Below are 20,686 nucleotides of genomic sequence, written 5' to 3'. Positions count from 1 at the left end.
TGAATGTTTTTGGCAATTTCTGCTTTTCTTTCTAAATGGGAAAATATTCATTTATTTTCAGAATTTCATGGCTCATCGTTATCTTTCAATTCAATTTCTCAGAATATCTCTTCTCAATAAATATTATTGCCATACACTAAAATTTGAAGACATTTGGTATCTCCTTAGATGTGCAAGTTTCATTTAGTTTCCTAATGGCATACATTGGAAGTCATACACCAGCCCTCTGATGATGTTTCTTACAAAGAACTACCAATCACTTCTTCTATTGACAGTGCTAATTACAGTGTTTCTCACACAGAGATATTCTTATCCTGCTTAATAATGGATAAATATCGTCACAAAACAGATTACTTTCATGAAATGCTTGAAATATACTGGAAATTCATACAGACCTTTCCTGATCATGGAAGACCCGGTTCTAGCAAACCAGCTCACTCACATCAGATGCTGCAGAATTTATGTGTGCAAGAATAAAGTCATCAATCGGTTTGAGTTGAATTCAGTGAAGTGTTTCTTGTAATGTTTCACTATTTATGAATACAGGATGCCTTGTAGTGTTTCATTGATGTTTCATTCTTAGAATATGTGACATCTTCCGGGACCTCTGAAGGAAGCACTTCCACAGGGCCAATTACCTCTGAGATTACTTCGACAGCTTCCACCACACCAGAAACAACAGGTAGGATTTATTACAATCCAGCCATCAAGCAGTATAGTTAAATTTACTGTATGTCCAGCAGACCATGGTGCTGCACCTTCTTTGCAGACAGATGAGTGTTGGTTAGTCTCATTTGTGTAGCACCATCCGACAAACGAGGGGAGAGTTGAAGAAGACGAGACCGTCATCGTAATCTCAGCCAGACGAGGAATTGAACTGGTGCCGTTGGCATCACATTCCATCATAACCTAGCTATCCAGCCAACATTACGGAATAAACAAATTAAAAATGATAATATTATCTTCTATCATAAAGCAAAATCCAAATAATGGTCATTACAGTTGACCTAAGTAATTAAGAATGAACCTCAAACAATTTCCTGCTTTCTGCAATGGCAAAATTAACATTTTTTTAAAACAGTTCTGCGTGTATTCATAAAATGCATGTGTAAACTTTATTATTGCGATCAGGTGATAATATGAAGTGATTAAATATTTTTATGTTTGTTATGTTTTATTAACCCATTGAAGTGATCATTATCATTTGGTCTGACTATGAAACTGAATAATTGCTTTTGTTCTCTGATTGAACATCAACAGCTCCATCATCTTCACCTTCAACATCTGAGGAAACTACTTCAACAGAACCATCTACAACTATAACCACATCTGAGACCACATCATTCTCAACAGGTAAAACTGCAGGTTCACAGGTTGTTCTGACAAATCACTTTAAAACATGCCACAGTTAATTCCTACACTGACAGTGCAGTTGACAATGACTAAATGGTAGAGCTAAAAGCAAAAGAACTGCAGACGCTGATTTGTCGGATACAAAAACAGAAACTGTTGGAAAACATTGAGTTCTGAAGAAGGATCACAGGACTTGAAACATTAATGATGCTTTCTCTCCACAGATGCTGTCAGACCTGCTAATGTTTTTGGCAATTTCTGCTTTTCTTTCTAAATGGGAAAATATTCATTTATTTTCAGACGTTCATGGTTAATTGTCTTTCAATTTAATTTCTCAGAACATCTCTTCTCAATAAATATTATTGCCATACACTAAAATTTGAAGACATTTGGTAACTCCTTAGATGTGCAAGTTTCATTTAATTTCTTAATGGCATAAATTGGAAGTCATACACCAGTCCTCTGATGATGTTTCTTACAAAGAACTACCAATACTTTTTCTATTGACACTTGCTGCTCATAACAGTGTTTCTCACACTGAGGTATTCTTATCCTGCTTAATATTGGATAAATATTGTCTCATAACAGATTACTTTCGTGAAATGCTTGAAATATATTGAAACTTCATCCAGGCCTTTCCTGATCATGGAAGACCTGGCTGTAGCAAACCAGCTCACTCACATCTGATGCTGCAGAATTTAAGTATGCAAGAGTAAAGTAATCAGATCAGATTCGCTACAGTTGGAAACAGGCCTTTCAGCCCAACCAGTCTACCTCGACCCTCCGAAGTGCAACCCACCCTGACCCATTTCCCCTTGACTAATGCACCTGATTCTAAGGCGAATTTAGCATTGCCAATTCACCAGACCTGCCCATCTTTGGACTGTGGGAGGAAACCGACGCAGTCACGAGGAGAATGTGCAAACTCCATGCAGACAGTCACCCGCAGCTGGGGTCGAACCTGGACCCTGGGGCTGCAGTGCTAACCACTGAGCCACCATGCCACCCATAGATTAGTTTGTGTTGAATTCAGTGAAGTGTTTCTTGTATTTTTTCACTATTTATGAATACAGGATGCCTTATAGTGTTTCACTGATGTTTCATTCTTAGAATATGTAACATCTTCTGGGACCTCTGAAGGAAGCAGTTCCACAGGGGCAACCACCTCTGAGATTATTTCGACAGCTTCCACAACACCAGAAACAACAGGTAGGATTTATTACAATCCAGCCATTGAGCAGTCCAGTTAAATTTGCTGTAGGTTCAGCAGAGCATAGTGCTGCACGCTCTTTGCAGACAGATGAGTGTTGATTAGCACCATCCAACAAACGAGGGGAGAGTTGAAGAAGATGAGACTGTCATCGTAATCTCAGCCAGACTACGCATTGAACCGGCGCTGTTGGCATTACATTCCCTGGTAACCTAGCCATCCAGCCAATATTATGGAATAAACAATTAAAAATGATCATGCTATCACCTACAATAAAGCATTTTCCAAACAAAGGTCATTACTGTTGCCCTGAGCAATGAATAATGAAATTGAACCAATTTCCTGCTTTCTGAAATGATAAAACTAACATTTTTTTCAAAAATTTTTCATCTACTCATAAAATGTGTTTTGCAAACATTATTATTGTGATGAGGTGGATACTCTGAAGTGATTAAATACTTTTTTGTTTGTCATGCTTTATTCATCCCATAAAAATGATCATTATCTTTTGATGTGACTATGTTACTGAATAACTGCTTTCATTCTCTGATTGAACATCAACAGCGACATCATCTTCACCTTCAACATCAGAGGCAAGTTCTTCAACAGAATCATCTACAACTATAACCACATCTGAAACCACATCATCCTCAACAGGTAAAACTTCAGGTTCAAAGTCCTCTCTGACAAATCACTTTTAAGCGTGCCACTGTTAATTCCTACACTGACAGTACAGTTGACAATTATTAAATGGCAGAGTAAAACTCAAAAGAACTGTGAATGTTGCTGTAACAGAAACAAAAATAGAAATTGTTGGAAAGCCTTGAGTTCCGAAGGAAGGTCACTGGACCTGAAATATAAACACTGCTGTCTCTCCAGACGTGCTGCCTGACCTGCTGAACTTTTCCAGCAATTTCTGTTTTCCTTTCTAAATGGGAAAAGTTCATTTATTTTCAGAATTTCATAGCTAATTGTTGCCTTTCAATTTCATTTCTCAGCATATCTGTTATTCAATAAATATTAACAACATACACTACAATTTGTACACATTTGAAATTTTCTCAAATTTTCAAGTTTCATTTAGTTTCCTAATGGCATAAATTGGAAGTCATACATCAGCTCTTTGATAATGTTTCTTACAAAGAACTACCAATCACTTCTTATAATGACATTTACTACTAAAAACAGTTTTGCTCACTCAGAGATATTCTTATCCTGCTTAATAATGGATAAATATAGTCTCATAACAGATTACTGTTCCAAAATACCTGAAATATATTGGAAATTCATATAAGACTTTCCTGATCATGGATGACCTGGCTGTGGTAAACCATTTCACTCGCATCAGATGTTGCATAACATTTGTGTTCAAGACTGGACTAATCAATCAGCTTGAGTTCTAGTCAGTGATGTTTTTCTTTTAATTTTGCACGAATGATGAATACAGGGAGACTTACACTCTTTCATTGATATGTCATCTTCAGAATATATGACATCATCTGCGACCACAGAAACAACCACTTCCACAGGGACAACTACCTCTGAGATTACTTCGACAGCTTCCACAACTCCAGAAACAACAGGTAGGATTTATTACAATCTGGCTATCAAGAAGTAAAATTAAGTTTACTGTACATCCAGCAGACCACAGTGCTGCACACTCTTTGGAGACAGACGAGTGTTGGTTAGCTTTATTTGAGTAGCACCATCTGACGGACAAGGGAGAGTTTAAGAAGATGAGAATTGAACAGGTGCTGTTGGCTTCACATTCCAAGGCCAACGAGACATCCAACCAACATTAGGGAATAAACAAATTAAAAATAATCAGACTATCTGCTATCATAAATCAAAATCTAAACAAAGGTCATTACTGTTGCCCTAATTAATTAATAATTAATTTGAACCAATTTCCTAGTTTCTGAAATGGTAAAATTAACATTTTTTTAAAAATCTTGCATGTATTCATTAAATCTGTTGTGGAAGCCTAATTATTCTGATCAGGTGGATAATATGATGTGAATAAATACTTTTGTGTTTGTTACGTTTCATTCAACCCATTGAACTGATCATTATCTTTGATGTGAGTATGTAACTGAATAATTGCTTTCGTTCTGATTGAACATCAACAGCTACATCATCTTCACCTTCAACATCAGAGGCAAGTTCTTCAACAGAACCATCTACAACTATAACCACATCTAAAACCACATCATCCTCAACAGGTAAGCTTCAGGCTCAAAGTCCTCTCTGACATATCACTTTCAAACATGCCACAGTTAATTCCTACACTGACAGTTTCTAAATAGGAGAGCAAAACCCAAAAGAACTGCAGATGTTGCAATATGTTATGACATGGGTAATCTCACTTAAACACAGAAAAGATTTATCCCATGCAGTAATCTGTGAAAATTTGATAAGCCAAGAACGATTTAAAATAAAAATTAACAACTTTATTTTTAAAAGTATAACAGAGAATAATGAAATAACAATTAATTGCAACTTCTTCCTTTAACCTAGCTTTAACCTTCCCCTTCCACAATACTTGTCTCATAAAACTCCCAATGAAGATATACAAAACAAAACCTCTTATCTCAAAACCAGGCAGCTTTCAGTTTTCATTGAATTCCTGTCTTCTTCTTCTTCTTGGAGATTCTGCTTCACACGTTACTGATCAATAAAGGTACCTTTAAGAGAGCTATTTTTCAGGCAGTCTTTACATACTGGTAGCTTGGCAGTTCTCCTCTCAACTGTTCAATTTCCCCTGTCTTATATCCCAAAGCATCAGATTGTGTAATTGGCTTTAAAATTGTCAATATACTAAATAAAAACTGGATTGGAGTTTGCTATTTTTCAGGGCATAATTTAAACTGATAGGCCTAATTCGAATCTGTTTTGTCATTTCCAGGCAACCCAGCTAATATAGCTTTCGACCCAGTGTTATATTGTTACCTTATTGCCAACACTTGGTGTTGTCATGTGTTTCTTCTGGCTTCTAACTCTCGTAAAGATACAGTACACCACATCTTCATAACACCTCCCCCCTTAATAAAAAATGAACCATACACCTCCGGTACATAATCTAAATGTGAGATCTCCGACTTTGGTCCTGTCAATTTTTCTTTAATTTATTTCAAAGGGCCTCTCACATCATGACTGAATATTAACTCAAAGGGAGTGAACTGAATAGATTCATTTGGGTCATCTCTAATCACAAGCAATACAAATGGGATACCTTAATCCCAATTATTCGGGTAATCCTGACAGTATGCTCTCGACATGTTCTTCAAGGTCTGATGTCACCTTTCTAAAGCTCCCTGGGTGTCAGCATGATACGCAATGGATTTAGAGTGCTGTATACCTAAGCAATCTATAACCTCCTTAAACAAACTGAACTCCTGGAACCCTTGGTTCCACTGAATCACTCTCGGAAGCCCATTCCATGTGAAGAAAGCCACTAACTCCTCAACCACCCTTTTTTGCCTTGATACTCCATAATGGAATTGCCTCCCAAATCTGGTAGACGCATCCATTATGGTTAACAAGTACTGGTTCCCACACAATCAATTATAACCCACGTGAAAGGATCTTCAAATGCAGGAATTAGCAACAAAGGTGCTGGCTTTATTACCGCCTGTGGCTGACATTTGGCATGTATGATACATAAGGGCAAAAGTTAACCACATCCTTGTGCATTCCAGGCCAATAAAAATGTGTTTGTACCTTAGCCTGAGTCTTTCGTACTCTTAGATGACCTTCTACAGGTAGTTCACGTGTCATCCATAACACTAGCGTGTCTGTATGCTACCGGCAACACAATCTGGTGCACTTCAGCCCATTTCTCCTCTGCACTAACCTGCCGTGGTTTCCATTTCTGCCTTAGGATTCTATCTTTCAGATAATAACCCTCAGGAATATTCTCTGCCTCCTTTTTGGAGTACGCATCCACATATGTATCTTTTATCATCTTGTCTTGTCGTTGCAAGTCTCTTAGTCTTTCAGGATGAAACACTTCTGTCTGACCCTCTGCCTGTTCAGTTTTTTCCTGCACCATTATGTCAAACAGGGTATCTGCTGACTGATCCTCAACTCCTTCATCTTTCTCTTTTCTATTCACTTTGTGCTGTGACTTATGATAGTGGGATCTGGTTACCACACAGTCTGGGAAAATAGCAGGATATTTCTGTTTTAACTCCTCAGTTTCTTGGTCTTCCTTGGGCTTCTCCACAACAAGGGGTCTCACTCCCACCTTGGATTCTGCCAAATCATTCCCAAGAACAAACTGAACTCCTGGAACTGATACTCTGTCAATCACTCCCACTGTAACTTCCCCAGTCTTAAATCGGCACTCCACCCTGATCTTACATAAGCTACATTCCTGTCCATCTATCCCACAAATTTCCACACTTTCAGGTAACAGATCAGAAAGAGGGCATATTCGCTCATCCGTTACTATCAGCAACTGGTTAGATCCTGTATCTCTCAAAATTATAACTTCTTGTCCTTTGCCCCTGTTCTTTCTGAGTAAACTTTACCCACAGAGGCAAATTCTTTGCAGAGATCAGGTACTAACTCCATACCCAGGCCTTGCCTAGGCTGTACACTCTCCTGCAGCTTCTCGACTCTTCAGGGGTCTCCTTTACTACCTTCACTAATGCCACTGGCTTAGCTTTTTTTTAACCATATTTTTTCCCACAGTGCCTTTCTATAACGACCAGCACTGTGACTTTACATGTCCCACCTTCTGGAGGTGAAAACACCTTTTCCCAGTGCCCTTCTAAAACCACCAGCACTGTAATTTTCTGTGTCCCACTCCATAACAGTGAAAACTCCTGAGGTCTTTCACCTCCTGTCCACCCTCTTGGGCTTCTTTTCTATCCTGTGGTAAATAGTTAGCAGTGCTCTCTACTCTTGGTTTCATAGTGTCGGATCTCCCTTTCTTCCAACTTCTATCCTTCACAGGACGAAATTCTGGCTGGAAGCTTATTGTACACACCAACATGTACTCATCTGCTAATTCTGCTACCCATCTCATTTCCTGAACTTCCTGTTCCTCCACTTGAATTCTTACAATCTCTGGAAGTAAGTTTTCAAACTCGTCCAGCAGAATAATCTTAGAACCTCAAAAGTCTTATCGATTTTCAAAGCACACACCTATCGATCAAAATGATTATGTTTAATTCTTTCAAACTCAACATAAGTCTGACCTGGTTCCTTCTTTGTGTTTCTGAACTGCTGTCTATATTCTTCTGGTACCAGTGCATAAGCACTTAAACAAGCCTGTTTAACCTCTTTATAATCACTTGACCCCTCATCTGACAGTGCAACAAATACCTCACTGGCTCACCGACCAGTTTAGTCTGAACTAGCATTACCCATAAATCCTTGGACTACTCCATCTGTCTAGCCAAGTTTTCAAAAGAAATAAAGAAGGCTTCAACATCTTTCTCATCAAATGTGGCAAAGTGTTGACATATTTGTATATATCATTACCTTGTCTTTTAATCTCCATCCTGTTAACTCGACTTTGCTGACTAATTCACAATTTTTTAAGTTCAAATTCTTTCTCTTTATGCTCAGCTAAGAACCGTCTCTCTTTCTTTTTCCTCTTTCTCTCTCATCTCTCTCTCTCTCTTCGTTTCTTCTCTCTTTCTTTGCTCAGCGAAGAACCTTCTCTTTTTTTCCTCTCGCTTCCTCCCACTTTTTTCTCTCTCTGTTTATCTTCTAACTCCATTTTCCTCAATTGTAATTGAAGTTTTTCTACCTCTACTGCACTTGTTTGTTCTTCTGACACACCCTTTGAGTTTGAGTAACTCCCTTACAATTTCAGGTTTATTTTTGTCCTTAGTTAAACCCAAATCTAACTTATTTGCTAATTCTAAAAGTATGGCCTTTTTCTTTCCTTCTAAACATTATTGGCAAATTTAAGAATCATCTTCAAATCCCAGAACTTCTTTAGCAATTTTATGGCCATTTCTCTCACTTTTAATTCAATCAATCACAATTCACCAAAATTAAACTAATTGCCTCACCTATGTTTTATTTAAAGATATGGACACTAACCTGCAAGGGTTTATATCTGCTGGGATTTTTCGTACCCTCGAATCTATTCAAATCTATTCAAATCAAAGTAGTTCAAATCACAGGCCCAAGCCACCAAACTGTTACGACATGGGGTAAACACTCCTGCTTAATTTAAAGCAGCAATATGGAAAAGATTTATCCTGTGCAGAAATCTGTAAATATTTGTTAGGCCAAGAACTATTTAAAGTAAAAATTAACAATTTCATTTCTTAAAGTATAACAGAGAATAATTAAATAACAATTACTTATAACATCTTCCACTAAGCTATCTCCCCTTCCATAATGTTAGCCCGATAAAACTCTGAATTAAGATTTACAAAGCAAAACTTCTTAGGGATTCTGCATTACAGGTTACTGATCGATAAAGGTACTTTTAAGAGAGCTATTTTTCAGGCAGTCTTGACATGCTGGTAGCTTGGCAGTTCCTCTCTCAACTGTTCACTTTACCCTGGTCTTATATCTCCAAAGCATCAGGTTGTGTCATTGGATATGAAGACTGTCAATATACTAAATTCAAACTCGATTGGAGTTTGGTATTTTTCAGGATGTAAGTTAAACTGATTGGTCTAATTTAAATTTGTTTTGTCGTTTCCAGGCAACTCAGCAAATCTAGCTTTCAATCCAGTGTTACATTGTTACCTCAGTAAGAACACTTGGTGCTGTCACATATTTCTTCTGGCTTCTAACTCTTTTAAAGATATAGTGCACACACATCTTCATAACAGTATATTAGAAACAAAAACAGAAATTGCTGGAAAACCTTGAGTTCTGAAGATGGGTCACTGGACCTGAAATATTAACTCTGCTTTCTCTCCACAGATGCTGCTAGACGTGCTGATATTTTTCCAGCAATTTCCATTTTTTTCTTTCTGATTGGGAAATGTTCATTTATTTCAGAATTTCATGGCTCATTATTGCTTTTCAATTTTATATCTCAGCATATCTGTCCTTCAATAAATATTAACAATATCTACTAAAATCTGTCCACGTTTGAAATCTCCTTAAGTTTTCAGGATTGATTTGATTTTCTTCTGGTGTTAATTGAAAGACATAAACCAGCCCTCTGATAGCATTTCATGCAAAGAACCAGCAATCATTTCTTCTATTGACATTTGCTGCTCATAACCGTGTTGCTCACACAGAAATATTTTTACCCTGCTTAATAATGGCTAAATATCGCCTCATAACACATAACTTTCACAAAGTGCCTGAAATATACTGGAAGTTCACACAGGCCCTTCCGGATGATGGAAGATCTGGCTGTTGCTAACCATTTCACTCACATCAGATGTTGCACAATTTTTTGTGTGCAAGAATAGAGTAAACAATCAGTTTGACTTCTTTGTTTTTCTTTTCATTTTGCACTACCTATGAATGCAGGGAGCCTTACATTGTTTCATTGATGTTTTATTCTTAGAATATGTAACATCATCTGGGACCTCCGAAGGAAGCACTTCCACAGGGACAACCACCTCTGAGATTACTTCGACAGCTTCCACAATACCAGAGACAACAGGTAGGATTTATTACAATTCAGCCAGCAAGCAGTAAAGTTAAATTCCAGCAGATCATAGTACTGCACACTCTTTAGAGACAGACATGTGTCAGCGAGCTTCATTCGTGTAGCACCATCCGACTGACGAGGGGGAGTTTAAGAAGACAAGACCATCATCATACTCTCAGCCAGTCCAGGAATTGAACTGGTGCTGTTGGCATCACATTCCATGGCAAATTAGCCATCCAGTCTACATTATGTAATAAACAAATTTAAAATGATAGGGCTATTTCCGATCGTGAATCAAATTCCAAACAAATGTGATTATTATTGCCCTAAGTATCTAATATTGAATTTGAACTAATTTCCTGCTTTCTGAAATGGTAAAATTTACACTTTTATTAATCTTGTATGCATTCATAAAATCCATTGTGCAAACCTAACTATTGTGATCATGTGAATAATATGAAGTGATTAAATACTTTTGTGTTTGTCATGTTTTATTCAACCCATTGAACTGATCATTATCTTTTGATGTGAGTATGTAACTGAATAATTGCTTTCGTTCTCTGATTGAACATCAACAGCTACATCCACTTCACCTTCAACATCAGGGGCAAGTTCTTCAACAGAATCATCTACAACTATAACCACATCTGAAACCACATCATCCTTAACAGGTAAAACTTCAGGTTCAAAGTCCTCTTTGACAAATCACTTTTAAACATGCCACAGTTAATTCCTACACTGACCGTACAGTCAACAGTTTCTAAATGGGAGAGCAAAAACCAAAAGAAGTGCAGATGTTGCTGTATTGGAAATAAAAACAGATATTGTTGGAAAACCTTGAGTTCTGAAGAAGGGTCACTGGACCTGAAACATTCACTATGCTTTCTCTCCATAGATGTTATCAGACCTGTTGAATTCTTCCAGCAATGTCTCTTTTTCTTTCTAAACAAGAACAGTAAATTTATTTCCAGAATTTCATAGCTAATTATTTCTTTTCAATTTAATTTCTCAGCATATTAGTTCCATAATAAATATGAATGACATACACTAAAGTTTTTAAATGTTTGAAAATTGTTCAAGTTTCATTTGATTTCCTGATGGCATAAATTGGAAGTCATACACCAGCCCTCAGATAATGTTTCTTACAAAGAACTACTGATCACTTCTTCTATTGAGATTTGCTGCTGAAAACAGTTTTGCTTACACAGAGGTATTCTTATTTGCTTAATAATGGATAAATATTGTCTTGTAACAAATTCTGTTTGGAAAATGCCTGAAATATATTGGAAATTCATAGTTGGTTAGTTGCATGATTTTTGTGTGCAAGAATACAGTAATCAATCGGTTTGATTTCAATTCAATTATGTTTTTCTTTAAGTTTGCACTACTGGTGAATACAGAGATCCTTATGTGTTTCATTGATATTTTATTCTTAGAATATGTGACATCGTCTGGGACCTCCGAAGGAAGTACTTCCACAGGGGCAACCACCTCTGAGATTACTTCGACAGCTTCCACAACACCAGAAGCAACAGGTAGGATTTATTACAATCCAGCCATCAAGCAGTACAGTTAAATTTACCATACTCCCAGTGGACCATAGTGCTGCACGGTATTTGGAGATAGATGGGTGTTGGTGATCTTCATTTGTGTAGCACCATCTGACAGACACGGGGAGAGTTTAAGAAGATGAGGCCATCATCGTAATCTCAGCCAGTCTAGGAATTAAACTTGTGCTGTTGGCATCACATTCCATGGCAAACTAGCCATCCAGCCAACATTAGGGAGTGAACAGATTGAAAATGATCAGGTCATCTGTTATCACAAATCAAAATCCAATCAAAGGCCATTACTGTTGCCCTAAGTAGCTAACAATGAATGTGAACCAAGTTCCTGCTTTCTGAAATGGTAAAATTAAGACTTTTTAAAAAGAAAATCTTGCATATATTCATAAAATCTGTTGTGCAAACCTAATTATTGTGATCAGGTGGATAATATGATATGATCAAATACTTCTGTGTTTGTCTTGTTTTATTCAACCCATTGAAGTAAACATTATCATTTGGCCTGACTATGAAACTGAATAATTGCTTTTGTTCTCTGATTGAACATCAACAGCTCCATCATCTTCACCTTCAGCATCTGAGGAAACTACTTCAACAGGACCATCTACAACTATAACCACATCTGAAACCACATCATCCTCAACAGGTAAAACTGCAGGTTCAAAGGTTGTTCTGTCAAATCACTTAAAAACATGCCACAGTTAATTCCTACACTGACAGTGCAGTCGATGGTTTCTAAATGGGAGAGCTGAAAGCAAAAGAACTGCAGATGTTTCTGTATCAGAAACAAAAACAGAAATTGTTTGAAAACCTTGAGTTCTGAAGAAAGGTCACTGGACTTGAAAAAAAATCCTCTTTCTCTCCACAGATGCTGTCAGACGTGCTGACTCTTTCCAGCAATTTCTGTTTTTCTTTCCAAATGGGAAAAGTTTGTTTATTTTCAGAATTTCATGGCTAATTATCGCTTTTCAATTTAATTTCTCAGCATATCTGTTCTTCAATAAACATTCACAATATCCACTAAAATTTGTACACTTTTCAAATCTTTTTAAATTTTCAAGATTGATTTGGTTTGCTTCTGGTGCAAATTGAAAGACATAAATCATCCCTCTGATAGCATTTCATCCAAAAATCCAACAATCACTTCTTCTATTGATATTTGCTGCTCATAACAGGGTGGCTCACACAGAGATATTCTTATCCTGCTTAATAATGGATAAGTATCGCCTTACAACAGATTACTTTCACAAACTGCCAGAAATATATTGGAAATTCATTTAGGCCCTTCCTGATCATGGAAGATCTGGCTGTTGCAAACCATCTCTCTCACATCAGATGTTGCAAAATTTATTTTGTGCAAGAATACAGTAATCAATCGGTTTGACTTCAATTCAGCGATGCTTTCCTTTTAATTTTGCACTACTGATGAATACAGGGAGCCTTACAGTGTTTCATTGATATTTTATTCTTAGAATATGTGACATCGTCTGGGACCTCAGGAGAAAGCACTTCCACAGGATCAACCACCAATACCCCTTCCACAACACCAGAAACAACAGGTAGGATTTATTACAATCTAGCCATCAAGCAGTAAAGTTAAATATGCTGCACGTTCTGCAGACCATAATGCTGGTCAGATGTGTGTTGGTGAGCACCATCCAACAGTCGAGGGGAGAGTTAAGAAGATGAGAACATTATCGTAATCTCAGCCAATCTAGAAATTGAACTGGTGCTGTTGGCATCATGGCAAACTAGCCATCCGGCCAACATTAAACAAATAAACATTTTGATGCTGTCTCCTATCATAAAGCAAATTCCTAACAATAAACAAAGAAACAAATAATGAATTTGAACTAATTTCCTGCTTTCTGTTGTGGTAAAATTAACATCCTTTAAATGTCTTGCAGGTATTCATAAAATGCTATTGCAATCTTTAATATTGTGACCAGGGGAATAATATGAAGTGATTAAATATTTTTGTGTTTGTTATGTTTTTTTCAACTCATTGAACTGATCATTATCATTTGGTGTGACTATGTAACTGAATAATTAATTTCAGTGAAGTTTGTTTTAATTTGTCACTGTTTATGAATACAGGATGCCTTAGAATATTTCTTTGATATTTTATTCTTAGAATATGTGACATCTTCTGGGACCTCTGAAAAAAGCACTTCCACAGGGGCAACTACCTCTGAGATTACTTCGAAAGCTTCTACAACACCAGAAACAACAGGTAGGATTTATTACAATCCAGCCATCAAGCAGTAAAGTTAAATTTACTGTACATCCAGCAGACCATAGTGCTGCACACTCTTTCAAGACAGATGAGTGTTCGTGATCTTCATTTGAGTAGCACCATCCGAAAAATGAGGGGAGAGTTTAGGAAGATGAGACCATCATCGTAATCTCAGCCAGTCTAGGGATTGAACTGGTGCTGTTGGCATCACAATCCATGGCTAACTAGCCCTCCAGCTATCATTAGGGAGTGAACAAATCAAAAATGATCATGCTATATCCTATCATAAATCAAAATCCAAACAAAGGTTATTACTGTTGCCCTCAGTAACAAACAATCAATTTGAAACAATTTCCTCCTTTCTGAAATGGTTAAATTAACATCTTATCTTGCATGCATTCATAAAATCCATTGTGGATGCCTAATGATTGTGATCAGGTGAATGATATGAAGTGATTAAATACTTTTGCATTTGTTATGTTTTATTCAACCCATTGAACTGATCGGTATCATTTGAAATGAGTATGTAACTGAATAATTGCTTTCGTTCTTGGATTGAACATCAATAGCTACGCCATCTTCACCTTCAACATCAGAAGCAAGTTCTTCAACAGAACCATCTACAACATTAACCACATCTGAAACCACATCATCCTCAACAGGTAAACGTCAGGTTCAAAGTCCTCTCTGACAAATCACTTTTAAACATGCCACAGTTAATTCCTACTGTGAACTGACCGTACAGTCGACAATTTCTAAATGGGAGAGCAAAACCCAAAAGAATTGCGTATGTTGCTGTATCAGAAACAAACACAGAAGTTGTTGGAAAGCTTTGAGTTCTGAAGAAAAGGTCACTGGACCTGAAACATGAACTCTGCTTTCTCTCCACAGATACTATCAGACCTGCTGAATTTTTTCACCAATGTCTCTTTGTTTCTAAATGGGAATAGTTCATTTATTTTCAGAATTTCATGGCTAATTATTTCCTTTCAATTTAATTTCTCAGCATATCTATTCTTCAATAAATATTAATGACTTACACTAAAGTTTGTACACATTTGAAATCTCCATCAATTTTCAAGTTTCATTTGGTTTTCTGAAGGCATAAATTGAAAGTCATAAACTAGTCCTCTGATAATGTTTCTTACAAAGAACTACCAATCACTCCTTCTAATGACATTTGCTGCTGAAAACAGTTTTGCTCACAGAGATATTCTTATCCTGCTTAATAACGGATAAATATAGTCTCGTAACAAATTACATGTGCAAAATGCCTGAAATATATTGGAGATTCATATAGGGCCGTCCTGATCATGGACGACCTGATGGCAACAAACCATCTCATAGTTGGTTAAATGCATATTTTTGTGTGCAAGAATACAGTAATTAATCGGTTGGGTTCAACTCAACAAAGTTTTTCTTTAAGTTTGCATTATCTGTGAATACAGGGACACTTACGCTGTTTCATTGAAATTTTATTCTTAGAATACGTGGCGTCTTCTGGGACCTCTGAAGGAAGCACTTCCCCAGGGGAAACCACCTCTGAGATTGCTTCGACAGCTTCCACAACACTAGAAACAACAGGTAGGATATATTACAATCCAGCCATCAAGCAGTACAGTTAAAGTTATTGTATTTCCAGCAGACCATAGTGCTGCACACACTTCAGAGACATATGTGTGTTGGTGAGGTTTATTTGTGTAGCACATCCAACAGACAACGGAGAGTTTAAGAAGATGAGACCATCATCATAATCTCAGCCAGTCTAGGAATTGAACAGGTGCTGTTGGTATCACATTCCATGGCAAACTAGCCATCCAGCCAACATTATGGAATAAACAAGTTTAAAATGATTAGGCTGTATTCTTGGGCCTCTGCTTTTTGTAGTTTGTACAAATGACTTTGATGAGGAGGTTGAGGGGTGGGTTAGTAAATTTGCCAATGACACAAAGTTTGGAGGTGCCATTGATAGTATTGAGTGCTGTTGCAGGCTGCAGCGTGACATTGACAGGATGCAGAGCTGGGTTGAGAAATGGTTGATGGAGTTCAACCTGGTTTCATGCAAAGTGATGCATTTTGGAAGGTTGAACTTGAATGCTGAATATAGGATTAAAGACAGAATTCTTGGCAGTGTGGAGGAACAGCAGGATGTTGGTGTTCAAGTGCATAGACCCCTCAAATTAGCCACCCAAGTGGATAGGGTTGTTAAGGAAGCATATGGTGTTTTGGCTTTCATTAATTGGGGGATCGAGTTTAAGAGCTGCGAGGTTTTGCTGTAGCTCTACAAAATGCTGGTGAGACCACACTTGGAATATTGTGTCCAGTTCTTGTTGCCCTATTATAGGAAAGATGCGAAGGCTTTGGAGAGAGTACAAAGAAGGTTTACCAGGATGCTGCCTGGAATATGAGGGCTTGTCTTATGAAGAGAGGTTGACTGAGCTTGGACGTTTCTCTCTGGAGAGAAGGAGGAAGAAGGGCGACCTGATTGAGGTGTACAAGGTAATGAGAGGCATGGATAGAGTCGATAGCCAGAGACTTTTCCCCAGGGCAGGATTGACTGTCACAAAGGGTCATAGTTTTAATGTTTTAGGAGTAAGGTACAGAGGAGATGTCAGAGGTATATTCATTTTGCAGAGAGTTGTGAATGCATAGAATGCATTGCCAGCAATGGTGGTGGTTGAAGCAGAGTCATTAGGGATATTGAGGTGATTGTTGGACATGCACATGGACAACAGTGAATGGAAGGGAGCGTAGGTTAGGTTATTTTATTTTAAATTAGGAATAATCCTGAGCAAAACATCGTGGGCTGAAGGGCCTGTACTGTGCTGTATTTTGAAATGTTCTATGTTCTTTGTTCCTGCTTTCTGAAATGGTAAAATTAACATGTTTTTAATAAGTCTTGCATGTATTCATTAAATCTGTTGTGCAAACCTAATTATTGCGATCAGGTGGAAAGCATGAAGTGATTAAATACTTTCGTGTTTGACATGTTTCATTCAACCCATTGAACTGATCATTATCATTTGATGTGAGTATGTAACTGAATAATTGCTTTCATTCTCTGATTGAACATCAACAGCTACATCATTTTCATCTTCAACATCTGAGGAAAGTACTTCAACAGAACCATCTACAACTATAACCACATCTGAAACCACATCATCCTCAACAGGTAAAACCTCAGGTTCAAAGTCCTCTCTGACAAATCACTTTTAAACATGCCACAGTTAATTCCTACACTGACAGTACAGTCAACAGTTACTAAATGGGAGAGCAAAAATCGAAAGAACTACGGATGTTGCTGTATCAGAAACAAAAACAGAAATTGTTGGAAAGCCTTGAGTTCTGAAGAAAGGTCACTGGACCTGAAACATGAACTCTGCTTTCTCTCCACAGATGCTATCAGACCTGCTGAACTTTTCCAGCAATGTCTCTTTTTCTTGGGAATAGTCCATTTATTTTCAGAATTTCATGGCTATTTATTTCTTTTCAATTTAATTTCTCAGCATATCTGTTCTGCAATGAATATTAATGACTGACACTAATGTTTGTACACATTTAAACTCTCCTTAAATTGTCAAGTTTCATTTCATTTTCTGATAGCATAAATTGAACGTCATAAACCAGTCCTCTGATAATTTTTCTTACAAAGAGCTACAAACCACTTCTTATTTTGACTTTTGCTGCTGAAAAGAGATATCCTCACACAGAGTTATTCTTATCCTGTTTAATAATGGTTAATTATAGTCGCATAACAAATTCTGTTCGCAAAATGGCTGAAATGTATGCAAATTCATACAAGACCTTCCTGATCATGGAAGACCTGATTGCAGCAAACCATCTCATAGTTAGTTAGTTGCATAGTTTTTGTGTGCAAAAATACAGTAATCAATTGGTTTGAGTTCAATTCAGCAAGGATTTTCTTTAAGTTTGCTCTATTTATGAATAAAGGATGCCTTATAGTGTTTCATTGATGTTTTATTCTTAGAATATGTGACATCTTCTGGGACCTCTGAAGGAAGCACTTCCACAGGGCCAACCACCTCTGAGATTACTTCAACAGCTTCCACAACACCAGAAACAACAGGTAGGATTTATTACAATCCAGCCAACAAGCAGTAAAGTTAAACTCACCATACTCCCAGCAGACCATAGTGCTGCATGCTCTTTTGAGACAGATGAGTGTTGGTTAGCTTCATTTGAGTAGTGCCATCCAACAGACAATGGGGGGAGTTAAGAAGATGAGATGATCATCGTAATCACAGCCAGTCTAGGAACTGAACAGGTGCTGTTGACATCACATTCTATGGCAAACTAGCCATGCAGCCAACATTAGGGAGTGTACAAATTAAAAATGATCATGTTATGTGATATTATTAATCAAAATCCAAACAATGGTCATTACTGTTGCCCTCAGTAAAGAATAATGAATTTGAACCAATTTCCTGCTTTCTGAAATGGTAAAATTAACCTGTTTTTAATAAATCTGGCATGTATTCATAAAATTTATTGTGCAAACCTTATTATTGTGATCAGGTGGATAATATGACATGATTAAATACTTCTGTGTTTGTCTTGTTTTATTCAACCCATTGAAGTAAACATTATCATTTGGCTTGACTATGAAACTGAATAATTGCTTTTGTTCTCTGATTGAACATCAACAGCTCCATCATCTTCACCTTCAACATCTGAGGAAACTACTTCAACAGAACCATCTACAACTATAACCACATCTGAAACCACATCATCCTCAACTGGTAAAAGTACAGTTTCAAAGTCCTCTCTGACAAATCACTTTTAAACATTCCACAGTTAATTCCTACATTGATAGTACAGTCAATAATTACTAAGTGGGAGAGCAAAAATAAGCAGAACTGCGGATGTTGCGAAATCAAAAACAAAACCAGAAATTGCTGGAAAACCTTGAGTTCTGAAGAAAGGTCACTGGACTTGAAATCTTAACTCTGCTTTCTCTCCATAGATGCTGTCAGACGTTTTCCAGCAATTTCTGTTGTCTTTCTAAATGGGAAAAGTTAATTTATTTTCAAAATTTCTGAAAAGCTAATTATTGTTTTTCAACTTAATTTTTCAGCATATCTGTTCTTCAATAAACATTAACAATATCCACTAAACTTTTGAAGTTGTGAAATTTTCACATTTGATTTGGTTTTCTTCAGGTATAAATTGAAAGACATAAACCAGCCCTCTGATAGCATTTCATCCAAAGATCCAGCAATCACCTCTTCTATTGACATTTGCTACTAATAACAGTTGCTCACACAGCAATAATCTTATCCCAGTTAATAATGGCTAATAGTGCCTTACAACAGATTACTTTCACAAAATGCCTGAGATGTATTGGAAATGCATACAGGCCCTTCCTGATCATGGAAGATCTCAGTCGCATGAAATGTTGCCTAATTGTTTTGTGCCAGAATATAAGAATCAATTGATTTGACATCAATTCAGCGATATTTTTGTTTTAGTTTTGCACTACTTGTGAATGCAGGGAGCCTTACACTGTTTCACTGATATTTTATTCTTAGAATATGTGACATCTCCTGGGACCTCTGAAGGAAGCACTTCCACAGGGCCAACCACCTCTGAGATTGCTTCAACTGCTTCCACAACACGAGAAACAACAGGTAGGATTTATTACAATCTAGTCATCAAGCAGTAAACTTAAATTTACAGTGCATCTAGCATACCATAGTACTGCACGCTCTTTAGAGACAGATGAGTGTTGGTTTGCTTCATTTGTGTAGCACCATCCCAAAGATGAGGGAGAGTTTAAGAAGATGAGACAATCATCGTAATCTCAGCCAGTCTAGGAATTGAACTTGTGCTGTTGGCATCACAGTACATGACTAACTAGCCATCCAGCCAACATTAGGGAGTGAACAAATTGAAAATGATCAGCTCATCAGTTATCACAAATCAAAATCCAAACAATGGTCATTACTGTTGCCCTAAGTAACTAATAATGAATTTGAACCAAAATCCTGCTTTCTGAAGTGGTAAAATTAAAATTTTATGAAAAAAAACTTGCATGCATTCATAAAATCTATTGTGGAAGCCTAATGATTGTGATCAGTTGGATAACATGAAGTGATTAAATACATTTGAGTTTGTCATGTTTTATTCAACCCATTGAACTGATCATTATCATTTGATGCGAGTATGTAATGGAATAATTGCTTTTGTTCTCTGATTGATCATCAACATAAACTCTGCTTTCTCTGCACAGATGCTATCAGACCTGCTGAATTTTTCCAGCAATGTCTCTTTTTCTTTCTAAATGGGAAAAGTTAATTTATTTTCAGAATTTCATGGCTAATTATTTCCTTTCACTTTAATTTCTCAGCATATCTGTTATGCAATAAATATTAATAATATCCACTAAATTTTGTACACATTTGAAATTTTCTTAAATATTAAAGTTTCATTTAGTTTCCCGATGGCATAAATTGAAAATCATAAACCAGCCCTCGGATAATGTTTCTCACAAAGAACTACCGATCACTTCTTCTATTGACACTTGCTGCTGAAAACAGTTTTGCACTCACAGAGATATTCTTATCCTGCTTAATAATGGATCAATATAGTCTCATAACAAATTACGTTTTCAAAATACCTGAAATACATTGGAAATTCATATAGGACTTCCCTGATGATAGAAGACCCGACTGCAACAAACCATTTCATAATTGGTTAGTTGCATTGTTCTTGATTGC

At 37.0% G+C, this 20,686-nt stretch overlaps 2 protein-coding genes and 1 long non-coding RNA gene across 3 annotated transcripts in view; all 3 read left to right on the top strand.

The window, feature by feature from the left end:
- The first annotated feature begins 619 nt into the window (after positions 1-619).
- On the top strand, positions 620-2,562 carry LOC148148296 (uncharacterized). The gene is made up of 3 exons (XR_015759165.1): positions 620-682; positions 1,261-1,353; positions 2,464-2,562. It is a non-coding gene; the product is annotated as an uncharacterized LOC148148296 (long non-coding RNA).
- Positions 2,563-3,127: 565 nt separating this feature from the next.
- Positions 3,128-19,140, top strand: LOC148148295 (uncharacterized). Its single transcript, XM_087993953.1, has 15 exons — positions 3,128-3,220; positions 4,048-4,146; positions 4,693-4,785; positions 10,062-10,160; positions 10,727-10,819; positions 11,585-11,683; positions 12,267-12,359; positions 13,186-13,272; positions 13,848-13,946; positions 14,519-14,611; positions 15,435-15,533; positions 17,029-17,121; positions 17,938-18,036; positions 18,617-18,709; positions 19,130-19,140. The coding sequence occupies exons 2-15, from the start codon at positions 4,053-4,055 to the stop codon at positions 19,138-19,140; spliced, it is 1,245 nt and encodes a 414-aa protein (XP_087850079.1). The 5' UTR covers positions 3,128-3,220; positions 4,048-4,052.
- A 315-nt stretch (positions 19,141-19,455) lies between these two features.
- Positions 19,456-20,686, top strand: part of LOC122556387 (uncharacterized) — a 237,644-nt gene continuing 236,413 nt past the window's right edge. Inside the window, exon 1 of the mRNA XM_087993952.1 lies at positions 19,456-19,597. Within this exon, the coding sequence (XP_087850078.1) occupies positions 19,456-19,597 (142 nt within the window). The remainder of the gene's footprint in view (positions 19,598-20,686) is intronic.

This window comes from Chiloscyllium plagiosum, unplaced genomic scaffold (assembly GCF_037043375.1).
Source record: "Chiloscyllium plagiosum isolate Xiang-an unplaced genomic scaffold, Cpla_swu_hap1 HiC_scaffold_13, whole genome shotgun sequence".
Classification (NCBI taxonomy): domain Eukaryota; kingdom Metazoa; phylum Chordata; class Chondrichthyes; order Orectolobiformes; family Hemiscylliidae; genus Chiloscyllium; species Chiloscyllium plagiosum.
The sequence above is the reverse complement of the archived record's forward strand: the minus strand, read 5'-3'. Positions and strand labels throughout refer to the sequence as shown.